We start from the raw sequence: 16346 nt of genomic DNA, 5'->3' as shown, positions 1-16346 counted from the left end.
TCTAGGTCTTATGCTGACCTGACATGGTCTTCCCCCTCTGCTCTGGTACAGGTCGCACAGAATAAGTGACATCATCGCGTGCACCTGCGCCAGGATACAGAAGGATATCTTGTGCCACACTGCTGGCATTTGTAGGTCACAAGTCCAAAGCCCTGTAGCGTGACCACGCTCCTCTACCTCCTGGCTGTCACTCAGCCCGGCCAGGAACCGCGTGGTACAGGAGATTCAGTTTCCTGTTCCCTGCCAGACTGAAAGGAAGTAAGCGATCAGTGTACACTTCCTGTCAGTCTGGCCGGGAACAGGAAACTGAATCTCCTGTTCCTGTACCGCGCGGTACCCGGCCGGACTGATAGCCAGGAGGATGAGGAGCTTGGCCACGCTACAGGGAAGGGGAGGAACTCGGGAGGGGACCAGGAGTGCTGCAGCCACCTGAGGCTCTCTATAGAGTGCTCAGGTGGCTGCAGCCTTATAGGAAGCACAACAAGCATCGGCTCTGCTTGGGGCCTCGGGCCAGCTCGGGGCCCCAAGCAATTGTTTGGTTTGCCAGTCCTTTAGCGATGGGCCTGATCAAAATAAATGTTAGACACTAGCAGATATTCTATTTCAGCTTAGAGGTAAAGCTGTTGTCAGCAATAAAAAAAATTGCCTAAATATATTTAATAAGAAGTTAGCATCTAGAATTGATCAAAGTGATTATGTTATACTGACAGATTACTGTTTGATGTGGTGATTTTTTTTTTTTGTGGCAACAGTAAGTGCAGTCATATTTGTTGTCACCTTTCATTTATTTTCATGTTATTTATAAGTATTCTAAAGCTCTAACAGCGATAGTTTACAATGAAACATATTCATTTTTGACAGCCGGTATGGATGTATCTCCTGTCTCTTTGGCAAAACTGGCCACCTCAACAACTATATAACTTCAACTGATGATGTAACTTCTGATATATTAATAAATGACCATTGTTTTGACCATTGAGTGGAAGCTCTCGTTTGTATACAGTATTTTACTCTAAGATATGTAAAATACATAAATTACATTGCCATACATATCTTTAGACCTAAATATGTCTATTTTCAGGACTTCAATTGTATCATTTCATTTTGGTTATTTTATAAAGTGTATCAGGTTTCAGAATCTAGCACTGATATGTTAACTATGGTACTTTGGGCTCCAGGGATAAAGCATTACTAGTACCTTTACCTCTAGCCGTCAATAGCTGTAATGCAAAGTACATTCACTCTAAGCTTTCCAAATGTCACTGCAAACCTGTGTTGTGTTTAGCTTGAGCGCTTGGCATTTACTCTTCCAACTTAAAGGTGTGGACATTCATCTGGCTCAGGGTGCCAAAGTGCATTTAATTGCTGTGCGTGAAAAGTCAGCCACTTCTTTGGATTCAATAGAAGGAAATTAACCCTTTGTAGTATATGTGTGCAGCGGCAGAAGAGTTTGCCAGACATCCTTTTGTTGTGTCACGTTATAAGATGTGCTTCTCCTCCTGAGATATAGATTCAGTGAGGCTGTGATACCTGGGTACTAGCAATACTTTATCTCAAACAAACAGGCAGATGGAAATCTGTGTTCTCTGGGGATAGTCTCTCTGCTTCATTTGCTGAAATTGTGGACATTTAGGGGGACATTTATCAAGGGAATTTGAGCCGTTTTTTTTGCTTACAAAAGTCGCACAAAAAGTCGCATTAGCACCTAAGCTAATTTTTGTGCGACTTTTGGCTGTAAGCAAAGAGCTACAAAAGAGCTTACGAAGGTAAATTTTATTTTTCACTTTGCAGTGGTCAGGGATTCATCCAGTGCGAAAGTCGAACAAAAAGTCGCAACCCCTCAAAAACTCAGTAAATGTAAACCAGCCCGAAGCTGGCTTACAAAGCTGCTTTGGAGAGCAGATTTTATATTTCCCGCTGGCAGTTGGGAAATATGATATAACAAATGTACAAAAGAGCCCCGGCTGGCATCACTCTGCAGCCGCCTGGGCTCCTTCATATTTTCTCCCCGCTACCCTCACTTCTAATGACGGGGACACTGATTTACATCCCCCGCTTCTCTCCGACCCTCCCACGCTGCACATCTCCCATCTGTCTGCTAACAGTGAGGGCATGCTGGGAGTTGTAGTCTTGTAGCAGGTAGCGGGCGTGAGATGTGCGGCGCAGACTTGGGTGGGAGACGAGCAGGGGGGTGGGAGATGTAAATCAGTGTCCCCATCATTAGAAGTGAGGGTAGCGGGGAGAAAATATGATGGAGCCCTGGCGGCTGCAGAGTGATGCCAGCCCAGGCTGCTTTTAACACATAACAGCGCCAGCAAGTATCTCTATCCAGCAAGCAGCCAATCACAGGACACAGCGGGAAATTTGATATTACAGTAGGGGGACATAGAGACTCCGTGGCTCTGTTATATGTGAACAGGAGCCCAAACTGGCGTCACTCTGCAGCCCTTACAGTAAGGACATGCTGGGAGTTGTAGTTATGTGGGCGAGTGACAAGCTTGCCTGCACTGCACAACTAAAACTCCCAGCATGTCCTTACTGTAAGGGCATGATGGGAGTTGTAGTCCTGCAGCGGGGCAGGTGACATGCTTGTCACTCGCCCGCACCGCTACAACTCCCAGCATGTCCTTACTGTGAGGGCATGCTGGGAGTTGTAGTCCTGCAGCGGGGGGCAGGTGACAAGCTTGTCACTCACCCGCACATCACCTGCACTGTAAGGGCATGCTGGGAGTTGTAGTCGTGCGGCGCAGGAGATGTGCGAGCGGGTGACAATGAATGGATTAAGCTATTTTTCATGTTTTTTTTTTTCTTCTCATATCAGATCCGTGTACCCTGTGGACTCCTTCAGATTCGGTGGAGTACGTCGATGACCAGAGTTTTTTCTTTCTTTAATGTTAATAAAATGGTTGAGGGCTTGTGGGGGAGTGTTTTTTTAGAATTTTTTTTTATTTTTTTAAATGTGTTGTGTTTATTATTTTTTTTATTTACTTGACAGGCTTAGTAGTGGAAGCCTGGCTTAGAATTAGCCACAAAGACAGCTAGTGCTAACCCCCGATTATTACCCCGGTACCCACCACCCCAGGGGGACCGGGAAGAGCCGGTACCAACAGGCCTGGAGCATCAAAAATGGTGCTCCTGGGCCTAGGCGGTAACAGGCTGGCGTTATTTAGGCTGGGGAGGGCCAGTAACAATGGTTCTCGCCCACCCTGGTAACATCAGGCTGTTGCTGCTTGGTTGGTATTTGCCTGAGAATAAAAATAGGGGGAACCCTATGTGCTTTTTAAAAAAAAATAAAAAAATGTTATATATATATTTAATTATGAAAAAACGTATAGTGTTCCCCCTATTTTTTTTCTCAGCCAGATACCAAACAAGCAGCAACAGTCTGACGTTACCAGGGTGAGCAAGGACCATTGTTACTGGCCCTCCTCAGCCTAAATAACGCCAGCTTGTTACCGCCTAGGCCCAGGAGCGCCATTTTTGACGCTCCAGGTCTGTTCGTACCGACTCTTCTTGGCACACCTGTGGCTGTGGGTACCAGGGTAATAATTGAGGGTTTGCGCTAGCTGTTTTTGTGGCTAACGCTAAGCCCAGCTTGGCAATGGATTCAGTCTATAAGACAGCTTCCACTACTAAACCTGTCAAATAAATAAAAAAAATAAACACAACACGTTTAAATCAATTTTATTCCAAAAAAGCACTCCCCCACAAGCCCTTGTTAACCATTTTATTAACATTGAACAAAAAAAAAAAACGCTGATTACCATAGTCCTCCAAATCTAAAGTAATTCACAGGATACACGGATCTGAAATGAGAAGTAAAAAACAAACAAAAAGTTAGTATATTTAGTAAAAAAATTTAATAAACACACATATGTGGTAGCCCTTGGGGGGTGTATAGTAGTGGGGATGTTGTATCGGTATATGAGGGGTTAATGTTAACCCTATAGTTCGTGACGCCAAGCTGAGGGCTAGTATGCTGAGGTAATTCTCCGGCCTATAGCCGCCCCTTCCCAGTAACGATAGGTGCATGAAATGACTGAAGGTCCACAAGGAGATTTAACTTGAACTTGAACAACTTTACTTAAGTGCTTACGGTACATCCAAGGCACAGTAACAGTCTAATATAACAGTCCTTATATTGCTCAGTGACTGACAGTTGTTGCGGACCTTGAGGTATTTAGAAAGTCTCTGAATTTAGGGTAGATATTGCAGATCTGTCTGGATTTAGGGGTTAGATTAGGTCCGGTGATGCTGCAGAGTGTCTGGGGATTGATACACTCTCGATTTAGTATTGATCAGCCGTCGCCGCAAGGCTCAGGCCTAACTCACTGCGAGAATAGCTGCGCAGGTCCTTCTCGGTTGACAGCCCAGGAACAAGAGAGATCCTTACTGCTTGGTTGTGCAGGAACAAGAGAGAGAATAATGGCCGCCACTCCCTTATATGGGCAGGGGCGGGATGTATCTGATTGGTCCGAATACCTGTCATTCACTCGTACACAGAATGATGGGATTGCATACGTTATAGGGACCTCCACAGGTCCTCAAGCAGAAATACCATAGAGTTTACCTAGTCACGTGACCCGCAGGTCCTGGTACACTACGCGCAGGTAATTAACTATTCTTTTACATTTATATAACTATATTTACATAAACCTTGCATAAGTTACTGGTTTACTAGTTGGAATAGAGGTGACAAGGGGTAGACTATACAACATGGACCCCTACGTCCTAGGGACTCTGGCTATGGGGACCCATACACATAAAGGGACCGCATAGGATGCGGTACCGGGACACCACACATATATATATATATATATATATATATATATATATATATATATATATATATATCACACATTTTTTTCAAAGCTGCAAAGTAGTGTTCGGAAGTCCTTTATTGTTTTTTGCTTATGTGTGACAAAACAAATGGTATTCAAAAGTGACTTATAGGTTTTCGCTTATGTGAGCCAAATTTATCAACCCCCTGTGATAGTATGATAAATATGCCACACATAAGCAAAACCAAAAGCAAGAAAAATGCCTACAGAATTCGCTTACCAAAGCAAAGATGATAAATGTCCCCGTTAGTCCCTTAGATAGTTGTTAGACAATATTGACACAACTCTTGTGTGTGTATTTTCTCAGAGCTGACACATAAGTCCTTCGGAGTCATACACTGCTGCTTCCGTGTTGACAAGGATCATAGACGTTGGGTTAAAATGAGTCCGAGCAGCAGAATCTCCATGCAGATGTCACAATGCTCGGGGGTCTGTATACTACAAAGGGAAACTCATTAATTTTGAAATTATACATAAATGAAAAAGAAAGTGTATGTGGCTCAGTGTACAAATAACACCTTTAAACGGCAAGCACCTGTTCCTTTAAAGTTGTTTGGGTGGAAACAAAATAAACAGTACATGTATAATCAAAGCCTGGAAAGAGGAAGAAAAGACAATGAAGCAAACCTTTTTTTTAGTTCACATGACATTATTGCTCTTTGATCTATTATGTTCTACTGTTAGGAGCACCTTTGTTTGGAAGCTTTTTACTTTTATACCTAGGTCCAAGTGTTCAGTAGAAACCTTTTGAAATTGTACCTGTTACAGAGGTGTATGTTTTTATTGGGTACATTTTGGAAAACTAAGAATAGTTTGCAAATAGTTAACATCCATTATGCATGGTTACCAATGTTTACAAAAAAAAAAACTATGCCACTTAGTATTTGCTTTTTAGTTATATGTAATCTATAACTCCAAACTCCATAACCCAAACAGAGGCCAAAATTACTTTCTTTTGGCTACTTTGAGTATTATGGGAAATATTCTAAGAGGTAACAGTTCTTATATAACATTTTCTTGGCACATTCTATAAACCACTATGAGAATCAATGCAGAGAACACAATAAGTGTTATGGGAACCATAATGTAAAGCTCATCCAGAGCTGGTTTTCATTTCGAAAGTAGACTTTTTTTTCCTTGTCCGCTTATAAATCTTATGGACCTGCCACTGTAACCTGCAAGATTGACAGTTTTTGTTATCATGTACATTAACCCAGTTTTCTGTTTGTACTTATTTGTTTTGATATTTGTGGTTGTGCTGTTCTAAAAAAATTGCCCTATACCAGATTTGCTCTTGACATTTTTGTGTTTTTTTTCTATTGTAGGTTATCCAAATTTTGTTGCAACCTATGGCAGAGGATACCCTGGATTTGCACCAAGCTACAGCTATCAATTTCCAGGTAGTCATGTCTATTTCTTGTCTACATTTTTCTTTTCAGTGTTTTTCTTATTGAATGCTTATATGCTTACTACTTATTAATTGTACCTTGCGAAACTTGGTGGTAGGTGGGTTGCACTTGTTCAACCTTATGTGATTAACTTGCTTTCATAAATGATCTGGATATTGTTTGTTGTTTTGTAAATAAATCTACATTAACTGGGAAGCTGTCCAGCACGGTTACGTACTAAAACAACTTAAAACTTTCGATTTTTAGTTGTAGAGTACTACAATTTTAGTTGTAGAGTGCTACAATTCCCAAAATGCAATGGTTTCCCTCTGCCCTCCCACCCTGCCTTCTTGCTGTCCACAGCTCTTCTGCCAGTTCCCTGTCCAGAGTTGTTGCAGAACATTTCTCTTAGGCTGGGTCCACACTACGTTTTGTCCCATACGGGAGCGCATACGGCAGGGGAGAGCTAAAACCTCGCACTCCCGTATGTGACCGTATGCCGTTGACCACAGTTTTAGGTCCGGTTGTAAAAGCGCATACGGCGCAAAAATGAGCCGACCGGACCGAACATTTCACTCCGGTCGGCTCATTGAAATGAATGACATACGGGAGCGCATACGGTCACATACGGGAGCGCGAGCTTTTAGCTCCCCCCTGCCGTATGCGCTCCCGTATGGGACAAAACGTAGTGTGGACCCAGCCTTACACTGCAAGTCTGGTAAAGCTGCTGCATTCATTCTCTGCCTGCTTCTCTGTCTGTGGCACTGTTCAGCACAGGGCAGCATGGTGTAAAAGTACCTCATTCTTCCTAAATGTCCCAATAATGATATATATAACCGAATCCACAATAAACAGCACACAGGAATGACTGGAGGATAGCAGGGACTGGTCCAATTTTCCTGAATAAATACAAATCCAAGTCAATGCAGCACTCCATAAGGTGAAAATGTGTTACAAGGTTACAGCAACGTTTTGATCCTCTCCAGGATCTTTTCAAGCCCTTTTTATTTATGTGACCGGAAATTGGGATGTAGGCTGTAGGAGCTGGACAGAGAAGATGACATCACTTAGGACGCTTGGTTGGATCTTGTCTGTGAGTTGTAATCCCACTCCCTAAGACAGCAGAGGATGATGCCGTTGTCTCGGGAGAGAGGGAGGGATTGGGAGTTGTTAAAATTGACATTCTAAAATGGTTTGGTGTCTAAATATACAGTGTGCATTACTTTAATTTCCTAAATGTTAATATTTTAAACAGTTTTGAAAATCGAATGCACATCATGCCAGCCTTAGGTGCTTTTACTCACTTTGAAAATGCATATGAATAGACCAACTGCGACCATTGCTTACAATGTGTGTAAATAAATGTACATGGCCATTATAGATAACTAAAATCACAATTATAGATGCTTAAAAATATGGATAGTACACTCCACACTCCAATTGCTCTGTGTAACAGTCACGTAATGCTCTTTTGGGTAGATATTGATTGTGGGAATACATAGATATTCCCTTAAAGGGGTACTCCGCCTCTAGACATCTTATCCCCTATCCAAAGGATAGGGGATAAGATGCTAGATCGCCGCGGTCCCACTGCTGGGGAGCCCCGGGATCCCCGCTGTGGCACCCCGCTATCATTACAGCACAGAGCGAGTTCGCTCTTTGCGTAATGATGGGTGATACAGGGGACAGACCAGCGTGACGTCATGGCTCCGCCCCTCGTGACATCACGGTCCGTCCCCTTAATGCAAGTCTATGGGAGGGGGCGTGACGAATGCCACGCCCCCTCCCATAGACTTGTATTGAAAGGGGCGGGCTGTGACGTCACGAGGGGCGGGACCGTGACGTCACGATGCTCCGGCCCCTATATTGCCCGTCATTACATGCAGAGCAAACTCGCTCTGTGCTATAATGATAGCGCAGTGCCGCAGCGGGGATCCCGGGGCTCCCCAGCAGCGGGACCGCGGCGATCTGGCATCTTATCCCCTATCCTTTTGATAGGGGATACGATGTCTAGGGGCGGAGTACCCCTTTAATGCTACTCCACGCATAGCAAACAGCAAATTTGGACATGGTTTAATGTTATTTCTTTTTTTTCAATTATGACATGTCAGTTGTGCTGAAGTTTCTTCCATATTTCCATTGGACTTGTTAGTACTAATCTTACTAAAAATGCTGAATGCCACAGGCACAATGTAATCCTAATTAGAGATAACATAGAACATGAAAATAAATATATATATATGAACATGAAAATATATATTTGCATGTGCGTATACTAAACCAATATGGATCGAGGACTGTACTACAGCATATTTATTACACAACTTTATAGAATTGTGTTGAATTAAAACAGCAACGGATGTTCGTGTCATAGGCAATGAGGTGCCAGTTGGCTTTAGTGCAGTAGCCATCACCTTCACACTTGTATGCTTCGCTCTCTTTCTCTATGATAAGACTGCTGTTGCATTTGTTTTACAGCTGCTTCACTAGTCATAAATTTACTTGCCCAGAATGTTGAATCTAACAGGATTTTGTGCCAGAATTCTATATTGCTTTGTGGCTCTGAAAACTACATTTTACAGTTTAGAAAGCCTTTTTTTTTTTTTTTTTTACATATTTCCCAATCGTCCCAGCTATAGACATGTTGTTTGTATCAGATTAATCCCTTCAATTGTTTTACCCTGAATAAAACAATTCTTAATTTTTACTTTACTTAAAAGGGAAGACTTTGCCCTGATATCATTACCTAATCAAACGAAAAGAAATATGTATATTATTTGTGTGAGGAAATCTTGTAAATACCTTGGAAAAATACCTGTTGGGGAAAAAAAGACCCACAGAAAACGACACTACATTCTTAGTAAATCAACCCCATTTTCTTTATTTTGTTGCTCCATTCTATTACGATAATATCCAATTTATTTAGGTGTTATTTTTTTATACAAATTTTCAGACAAAAAGTTATATATATATGTATAATATATATTTATTTATATATATATATATATATATATATATATATATATATATATTTGTGATTTGTAGTTTTTATTGATACTATTTTTGTTCAAATGGAACTTTTTGATTACTTTAAAAAAAACATTTATTTTTGGGTATGTGACCAAAAATATCCAATTATGGACTTTGGTATGTTTTTACGTTTACACCATTGTGCGGTTTAATCAACGTCAATAGTTCGGACATTCATGCATGCGGTGATGTTTAATATTATTTTATTTTAAAAATGGAAAAAAGGAAAGGAATTTAAACTTTTATTATGTGAGGGGCTTATTCACGTTTGTTCACTTTTTGACACTTTTTTTTTTTTTTTTTAAACAAGGATAAAAATACAATGATATATTTAAATGCATGAACACACATGAAAGGTGGGACATAAAGGCAGAGTAGTACAAAATTCCTCAACAGACCCCAAGAGTAGACCATCTGTTGTGGTTCGTGGCTTTGGGGTTGAATTATATCTGGCTCCAAGGGTCCACGACCAGTTAAAATCTGCAGACCATGCATCTGGGACACAAATGTCCGACAAAAATGGCTGCCACCGTGCGGTGTTGTGAATACAATATGTTCACAGACCAGGTGCATAGACACTTAACTGAGCAGTACTACCGGAGACCAAATGCATTCATAAACTCCCCACAGACCAACCTATTTAGGAATTTTGGAAGAGTTATATCCTAATATCCAATGCACAAATTAACACTACACACCCAAATACTGGCAGAAATAAAGATGTTTTAATATACAGCTAACTAAAACACACTCTAACTAAGAGAGAAAAGAGAAAAAGATTTTACAAATAGCTAGAAACTTAAATCTGCAGTGTAAGTAGACACATATACAACGATTATAGTAGAAAACACTATCCGTTGGCTATTTAGGTGGATTTTCCTTAAAATATACAACTATACTAAATGAAACACACAGAGAATATAATACTGAAAAATACTTAGCTTCGGGGACCCTTTACAGCAAGTATGAGCAACAAAGACAGGCATGGGTGCAGGCTGCAGTCCTTTGTTTCAGGATTCAGGCCAAAACAGGAAGTTGAATGGCCAAGTGTGTTGTTATCCAGCCCCGCAATAGAAAGAGAGCTTGGTCCCCTTTGAATGGGCTTTTTTAGATGTTCTCCGCCCCCCAGCCAGCCCCCAGGTGGTCTGTCTAATGTTACAAGAGCCCCTGTAAGCATGCCTTGGAGACCCCTACTATAAAGATGATCCTCCATCTTTTCTTTTATCTAAACTTCATGCGGCCCTCTTGGACTAGAATCACAAAATATAACAAATAAAATGTATGTCATTTTCATGTCCATAACATTCCACCTCTTGATTCTAGTACCAGGAAACCACATTAGAGTTGCTTGCTGGATGGGTAATCCTCTAAACTCAGTATTCACAAATTATTAAATTTACATTAGGTAGCCCTAGATTCTTGCTTTCAGCTTACATAGATTATGGTAGACATCGCCCGCATTGTTCACTATGTAGCTATAGCACCAACTCTACTGTTGCCAGTAAAGGAATAGTCTAGGTCTTAGGCGAGTGATGGAGCTACTGTCCTCATGTTGTAGCTTCTCTTGAGACAGTTTATTGAAAGCGTCCTCTCTGGTGTCCAAAAGCCTTTTCCAAAATGTTGGAGGGAATCCTTTGGTTCTGGGTTCTCCTGTCTCGCGATGTCATCCAAACCCAGTCTTGACGACTTGATCCTTGTCATCCTCCAACCACGGGATGCTGGGGAATAGGTAGCCTTCTTCACTCCATTAGAAGCGTTGGTCATCTGGTCATCTGTTTGTGGTGAGCTTGGATTCTTCTGATTGGAGGTCCATGGGTTGAGCGGGGTTACACTGCCACTAATCTGCTGAATGGAAAACAAACATGTTTAGAGTCACTTTTCAACAATACAATTTTAGTATTTCCAGGCCCATCAGAGATTATCTTCTGCCTGTGCTGATCAGTGAACCTTGGAACAACCCAACACTAGACACAGTTGAACTCCACTCTGCATATCCATACTCACTTTCCCAGCATTATTCCGACCATTGCTAACTAATATTTGAGTGTGAGTGTTACCTCAGTCCCTCTAGGCATATTGCCTTCTAGTGGAAGGACTAGCTATTGCTAAACCTCCCCCACCTCTTGAAAAAAATAAATCAAAGTGGTTAGTTAGTTTCTTCCTAATTAGTTTTCCCCACAAATTTGGGGAGGCTCCTGTAAATGTCAACCCTAAACTAACAAATGAATTGTCATTTTTACAAGTAAGCCTATGGTATGGCCCTAGTGGGCAGAAAGAAAGTTTAGTCAGTATCTTATGTACCGCCATTTTTCCCCAAAAGACAAAACAAGTGAACACTATTTACATGCAAAAGGAAGGTAGCCCTTGTTTACTCTTTAGTCTCCCTTCCCCCGTTTGACCAACAGGGGGCATGGGATCCTCGACCTGTATATACGGTTTCTGTAAGAATATTGCTACCTGTGCACACAACTCCTTGAACACGTATTTTGTAATGTCATCTTTCATAGGATTAAACAGATGAGGTTTATATGGGAAGCTGAGAGATTTCTCTGGAAACTGTTGTTTGGAGGAAGAATGCATATTTCCCTTCCCAGTCAATCTGGATTTACCTGGTTCCCTCTGCTTCATGTTTCCATTAGAATAACAACTAGTGGAGATATGGCCACTAAAACCACATGTAGTACATTTAGCTGAACAGTGTTTCGTTTTGTTACTATGGGCCTTACAATATCTAGCGATATGGCCTGAAACACCACATGCAAAACAAGACTTTACCCTTTTAGCCGTATTTACTATCTGGGTCTGATTTTTCATAGATGATCTATACCGCTTCACTGCCAGAGACACACTTCTAACAACTCTTAAACTTCTCCAATTTGCTTTGTATTTCCCCTTATTGTTATTCAATTTCTGTTTATTACACCATTGAGAACCAACACTGGGAACTTCTACAATTTCACTCTCTAGCGCCCCATTATTTGCACTTGAAACACAGACCTTTTCAGAGGGCAAATCTGCTGTGAAATGTGGCTGTGAAATATGGGAAGAGGCCACACCAGACACCATTTTGGGGAACTCGCTTTTAGCAATCTCATTCCTCATCTCCCGGATTTCAGCATAAGATTTAGACAATTTTTCATCAGTATCTATACATTGGCTCTCCCATTCCAGTAATTCTGATTCCAACATGCAAATCTGCTTATCTTTATCACAAATCACCTGTGTTTTTGTCTGCAACTCTTTCTCAAGTTCCTCATTTCTCTGCACCTCACATTTTAGGGCATGTAACAGAGTCCAGCCCACTTCAGCCGCAGCTCGGCTCTCATTTTTGGGATAAACCCCTAAATCAAGCTTCAGAGCCATACCTCCTATCTCACTCCCCATCTCTGGGTAAACCGGTGCACCATAGCGTACAAGCTCTTCTGCTACAACACTCCATTTTCCCATAGTGGTAGCCCAATGTGGTACAGCCCCAAATTTGGGCCTTCTATCCTGCCGCAAAGCACAAAACTTCTTCCTAAGGAAACTCATTCTGAACAACAGCAGATGGCAGGACAATCACACGTGTTTGCAGTAAGCCTTATTGTACCACTAACACATACAGGCTACACTGGGGGGTATCTCGCACAAGTGTGTATGCCCTCTCACTAGTGAAGCACTGAAAATATATATTGTAGAGTTACAGCTCACACAACTAAGGGTACACTCACAATCTAACAACACATGTACAACAGGAGACTTTCAATATGCTTTACAGTCTGTGTCTAATAACTATCATGTATGCAATACAACCATCCATTACCTAGAAAAGCAATGCTATTAATTACCAGTGACAAATCACTAAATAACTATCATGTATGATATTCAAGTTACCCTTAAAACAAGGAACACAAAGCAACAGTCTATTAGGATCCTGTAAAACTAGTACAGTGCTACACGAGATAACCACATCTAAACAGATTAACCTATTGTATAAGAGTACAACAAAACATGCCCCTCCCCCGACCATGTGCTTTCTTTGTCCCTAAAAATGGCCCCCAGCTATGTATAAAACGGAAGCAGGAAGTACAGGCCAACATACAAATCACCCTTTTAGTTTAAAAGCCCTTTGAAGACTACAAAGGTAATAATCAGAAAAATATTCCTTTATATAGAAGTTTCATAAATAAGCTATAATTGTTAGGAAAATTAGTTAATATGGTCAATTGGTTACTAATATTCATAACTCCTGCAAAATCCCATCCTCGTCGCCATTTGTTGTGGTTCGTGGCTTTGGGGTTGAATTATATCTGGCTCCAAGGGTCCACGACCAGTTAAAATCTGCAGACCATGCATCTGGGACACAAATGTCCGACAAAAATGGCTGCCACCGTGCGGTGTTGTGAATACAATATGTTCACAGACCAGGTGCATAGACACTTAACTGAGCAGTACTACCGGAGACCAAATGCATTCATAAACTCCCCACAGACCAACCTATTTTGGAATTTTGGAAGAGTTATATCCTAATATCCAATGCACAAATTAACACTACACACCCAAATACTGGCAGAAATAAAGATGTTTTAATATACAGCTAACTAAAACACACTCTAACTAAGAGAGAAAAGAGAAAAAGATTTTACAAATAGCTAGAAACTTAAATCTGCAGTGTAAGTAGACACATATACAACGATTATAGTAGAAAACACTATCCGTTGGCTATTTAGGTGGATTTTCCTTAAAATATACAACTATACTAAATGAAACACACAGAGAATATAATACTGAAAAATACTTAGCTTCGGGGACCCTTTACAGCAAGTATGAGCAACAAAGACAGGCATGGGTGCAGGCTGCAGTCCTTTGTTTCAGGATTCCGGCCAAAACAGGAAGTTGAATGGCCAAGTGTGTTGTTATCCAGCCCCGCAATAGAAAGAGAGCTTGGTCCCCTATGAATGGGCTTTTTTAGATGTTCTCCGCCCCCCAGCCAGCCCCCAGGTGGTCTGTCTAATGTTACAAGAGCCCCTGTAAGCATGCCTTGGAGACCCCTACTATAAAGATGATCCTCCATCTTTTCTTTTATCTAAACTTCATGCGGCCCTCTTGGACTAGAATCACAAAATATAGCAAATAAAATGTATGTCATTTTCATGTCCATAACACCATCTAAATGAACACAATACATGTATGCACTCTGTAGAGGAGGAGGTAACCCCCCGCCCGCCCTGGCAGGGTTTTACATTTTACTTTAGGTAGGTGCCAGAAGGTGGCAATACCCAGGAAGACTAACAAACACCAATAACAAAAAGGACAAGAACAAACAGCTGCACCTTTTTTACACAAATAGTTTTTCAGTGGTTGGTGCCACTTTTGCGTATATGTGACCTTTAATCACTTTTTATGTATCTTTTGGAGATGTGATGTGACCAAAATGCAGCAAATTATTATTATTTTTTTTTTACATTTACACTCTTTACCTTATGGGACCATTAACATTATATTTTAATAGTTTGTAAATTTATGCCCACTCCAATACCAAAAATGCCTATTCATTTTTTTTACACTCAATTGCTAAAATTGTTCAGTGGTATGCATAGGCAACTGCAAAGGCAGACCAGAGAAGAAGACTGCAGCAGAGCAGCAGGAGGCAGGTGAGGAGACCTCCGGCCACCATCTTGGCTCATCAGGCGCCCATGGCCCTGCTGCAGGGTAGTTTGATGAGACTTTCTAAGCCCCATTTATGCTTCAGATGCTGTGATCTGTATTGATGCCTGCCATTATTGGCAGTTCCCTGGCTTCTAATAGCAGCCGGACCCTGCCGTGTATGAAGAGAGCACAGCTTGAGCGTTTGCTTTATGTACAGGACATAAATGTGCGTCCTGATTGCCAGGGCATCAAGACTTACTTTTATGTCCATTGTCGTTAAGGGGAAATTAAATCCTGGGAGCTTTCCCATCGCCTATAGTTACTCCATCATCACTCCTTGTTCATTTATATTTTCAGAAACACATTTATGAGATCTAATGCGGTTCCGTTATTTCATGGGCACTTACCTAGTGCTTATTCATGCAGTGCTCTGCACAGACATGATTATCTGTGATTCAGAGCAATAGGGTGCTCCGCTGAGGCCTTCCCTGAGCATTGCAAATGTTATGTATCGTTATTGTTCTTTAATTCACTTATATGGTGCACTGCTAACATATTCTACACAGGGATTGTCCCCACACCTATTCAGGCTCACAGTCTAATTACAGAGTGTGAGCGGAAACAAGAGAACCTGTAGAAAACCCATGCATACAAAGAGAGACTACACAAGCTCCATACAGTTGTTGGTTGGACTTGAACCCATGACCCCAGCACTACAAAACCACCATGCTTACTATATTATATTAATGAATGGCTTGCAGGAAGAACTACAGTGCATTCGAATAGTTTTTAAACTCTTCCACTTTTATGTTTTCTTTTCTTGGCTTATGCAAAAAGAAAATAATAAAGTTTCCCCCGTCATTGCCCATAATGACCAAGTGACAACAGAATGTTAGAAATCTTTGCTAATTTATTGAAAATGAAAAACTAAAATATAGCATTGATATAAGTATTCAGATTCTTGGCTATATGCTAAGGGTCATTGTCTTGTTGAAAGATGATCCTTTGTCTCAGTCTAAGGTCCAGAGCACTCTGGGACAGATTTTCATTAAGAATATCAATGTACTTGGTTACTTGCTTCCATTCATCTTTCCCTCAACCCTGGCCAGTCTCCCTAGCCAAGACACTGAAAAACAAGCCCCCTACAGCATGATACTGCCACCTCCATGCTCCACTGTAGGGATGGTATTGGGCAGGTGATGAGCAGTGCCTGCTTTCCTCCAAACATGGCACTTAAAATTGAGCCCAGAAAGTTTTTCACAGTCTGTCTGAGAGTCCCTTAGTTGCTTCTAGCAGGCTTTCATGTGTCCTTTACTGAAGAGAGGCTTCTTTCTGGCCACTGTACCATAAAGTCCAGATTGGTGGAGTAATTGTTGACCTTCTGAAAATGTCTTCCATCTGCGCACACAGGATGTTTGGTTCTTGGTTCCATCTTAGCAAGCACTTCTCTCCTAATTAT

General features: G+C 41.3%; 1 protein-coding gene across 14 annotated transcripts in view; it reads left to right on the top strand.

Annotated features, from left to right (window-relative positions):
- MSI2 (musashi RNA binding protein 2) overlaps positions 1-16346 on the top strand; it is a 710736-nt gene that overhangs the window by 560812 nt on the left and 133578 nt on the right. For all 14 annotated transcript variants that reach the window (XM_056556335.1, XM_056556336.1, XM_056556333.1 and 11 more), the window contains exon 10: positions 6167-6241. In XM_056556335.1, the coding sequence (XP_056412310.1) occupies positions 6167-6241 (75 nt within the window). The remainder of the gene's footprint in view (positions 1-6166; positions 6242-16346) is intronic.

The sequence above is a fragment of the Hyla sarda genome, chromosome 2, assembly GCF_029499605.1.
Source record: "Hyla sarda isolate aHylSar1 chromosome 2, aHylSar1.hap1, whole genome shotgun sequence".
NCBI classification, from domain to species: Eukaryota; Metazoa; Chordata; class Amphibia; order Anura; family Hylidae; genus Hyla; species Hyla sarda.
Note: the sequence above shows the minus strand (reverse complement) of the source record. Positions and strands in the feature narration are given on the sequence as shown.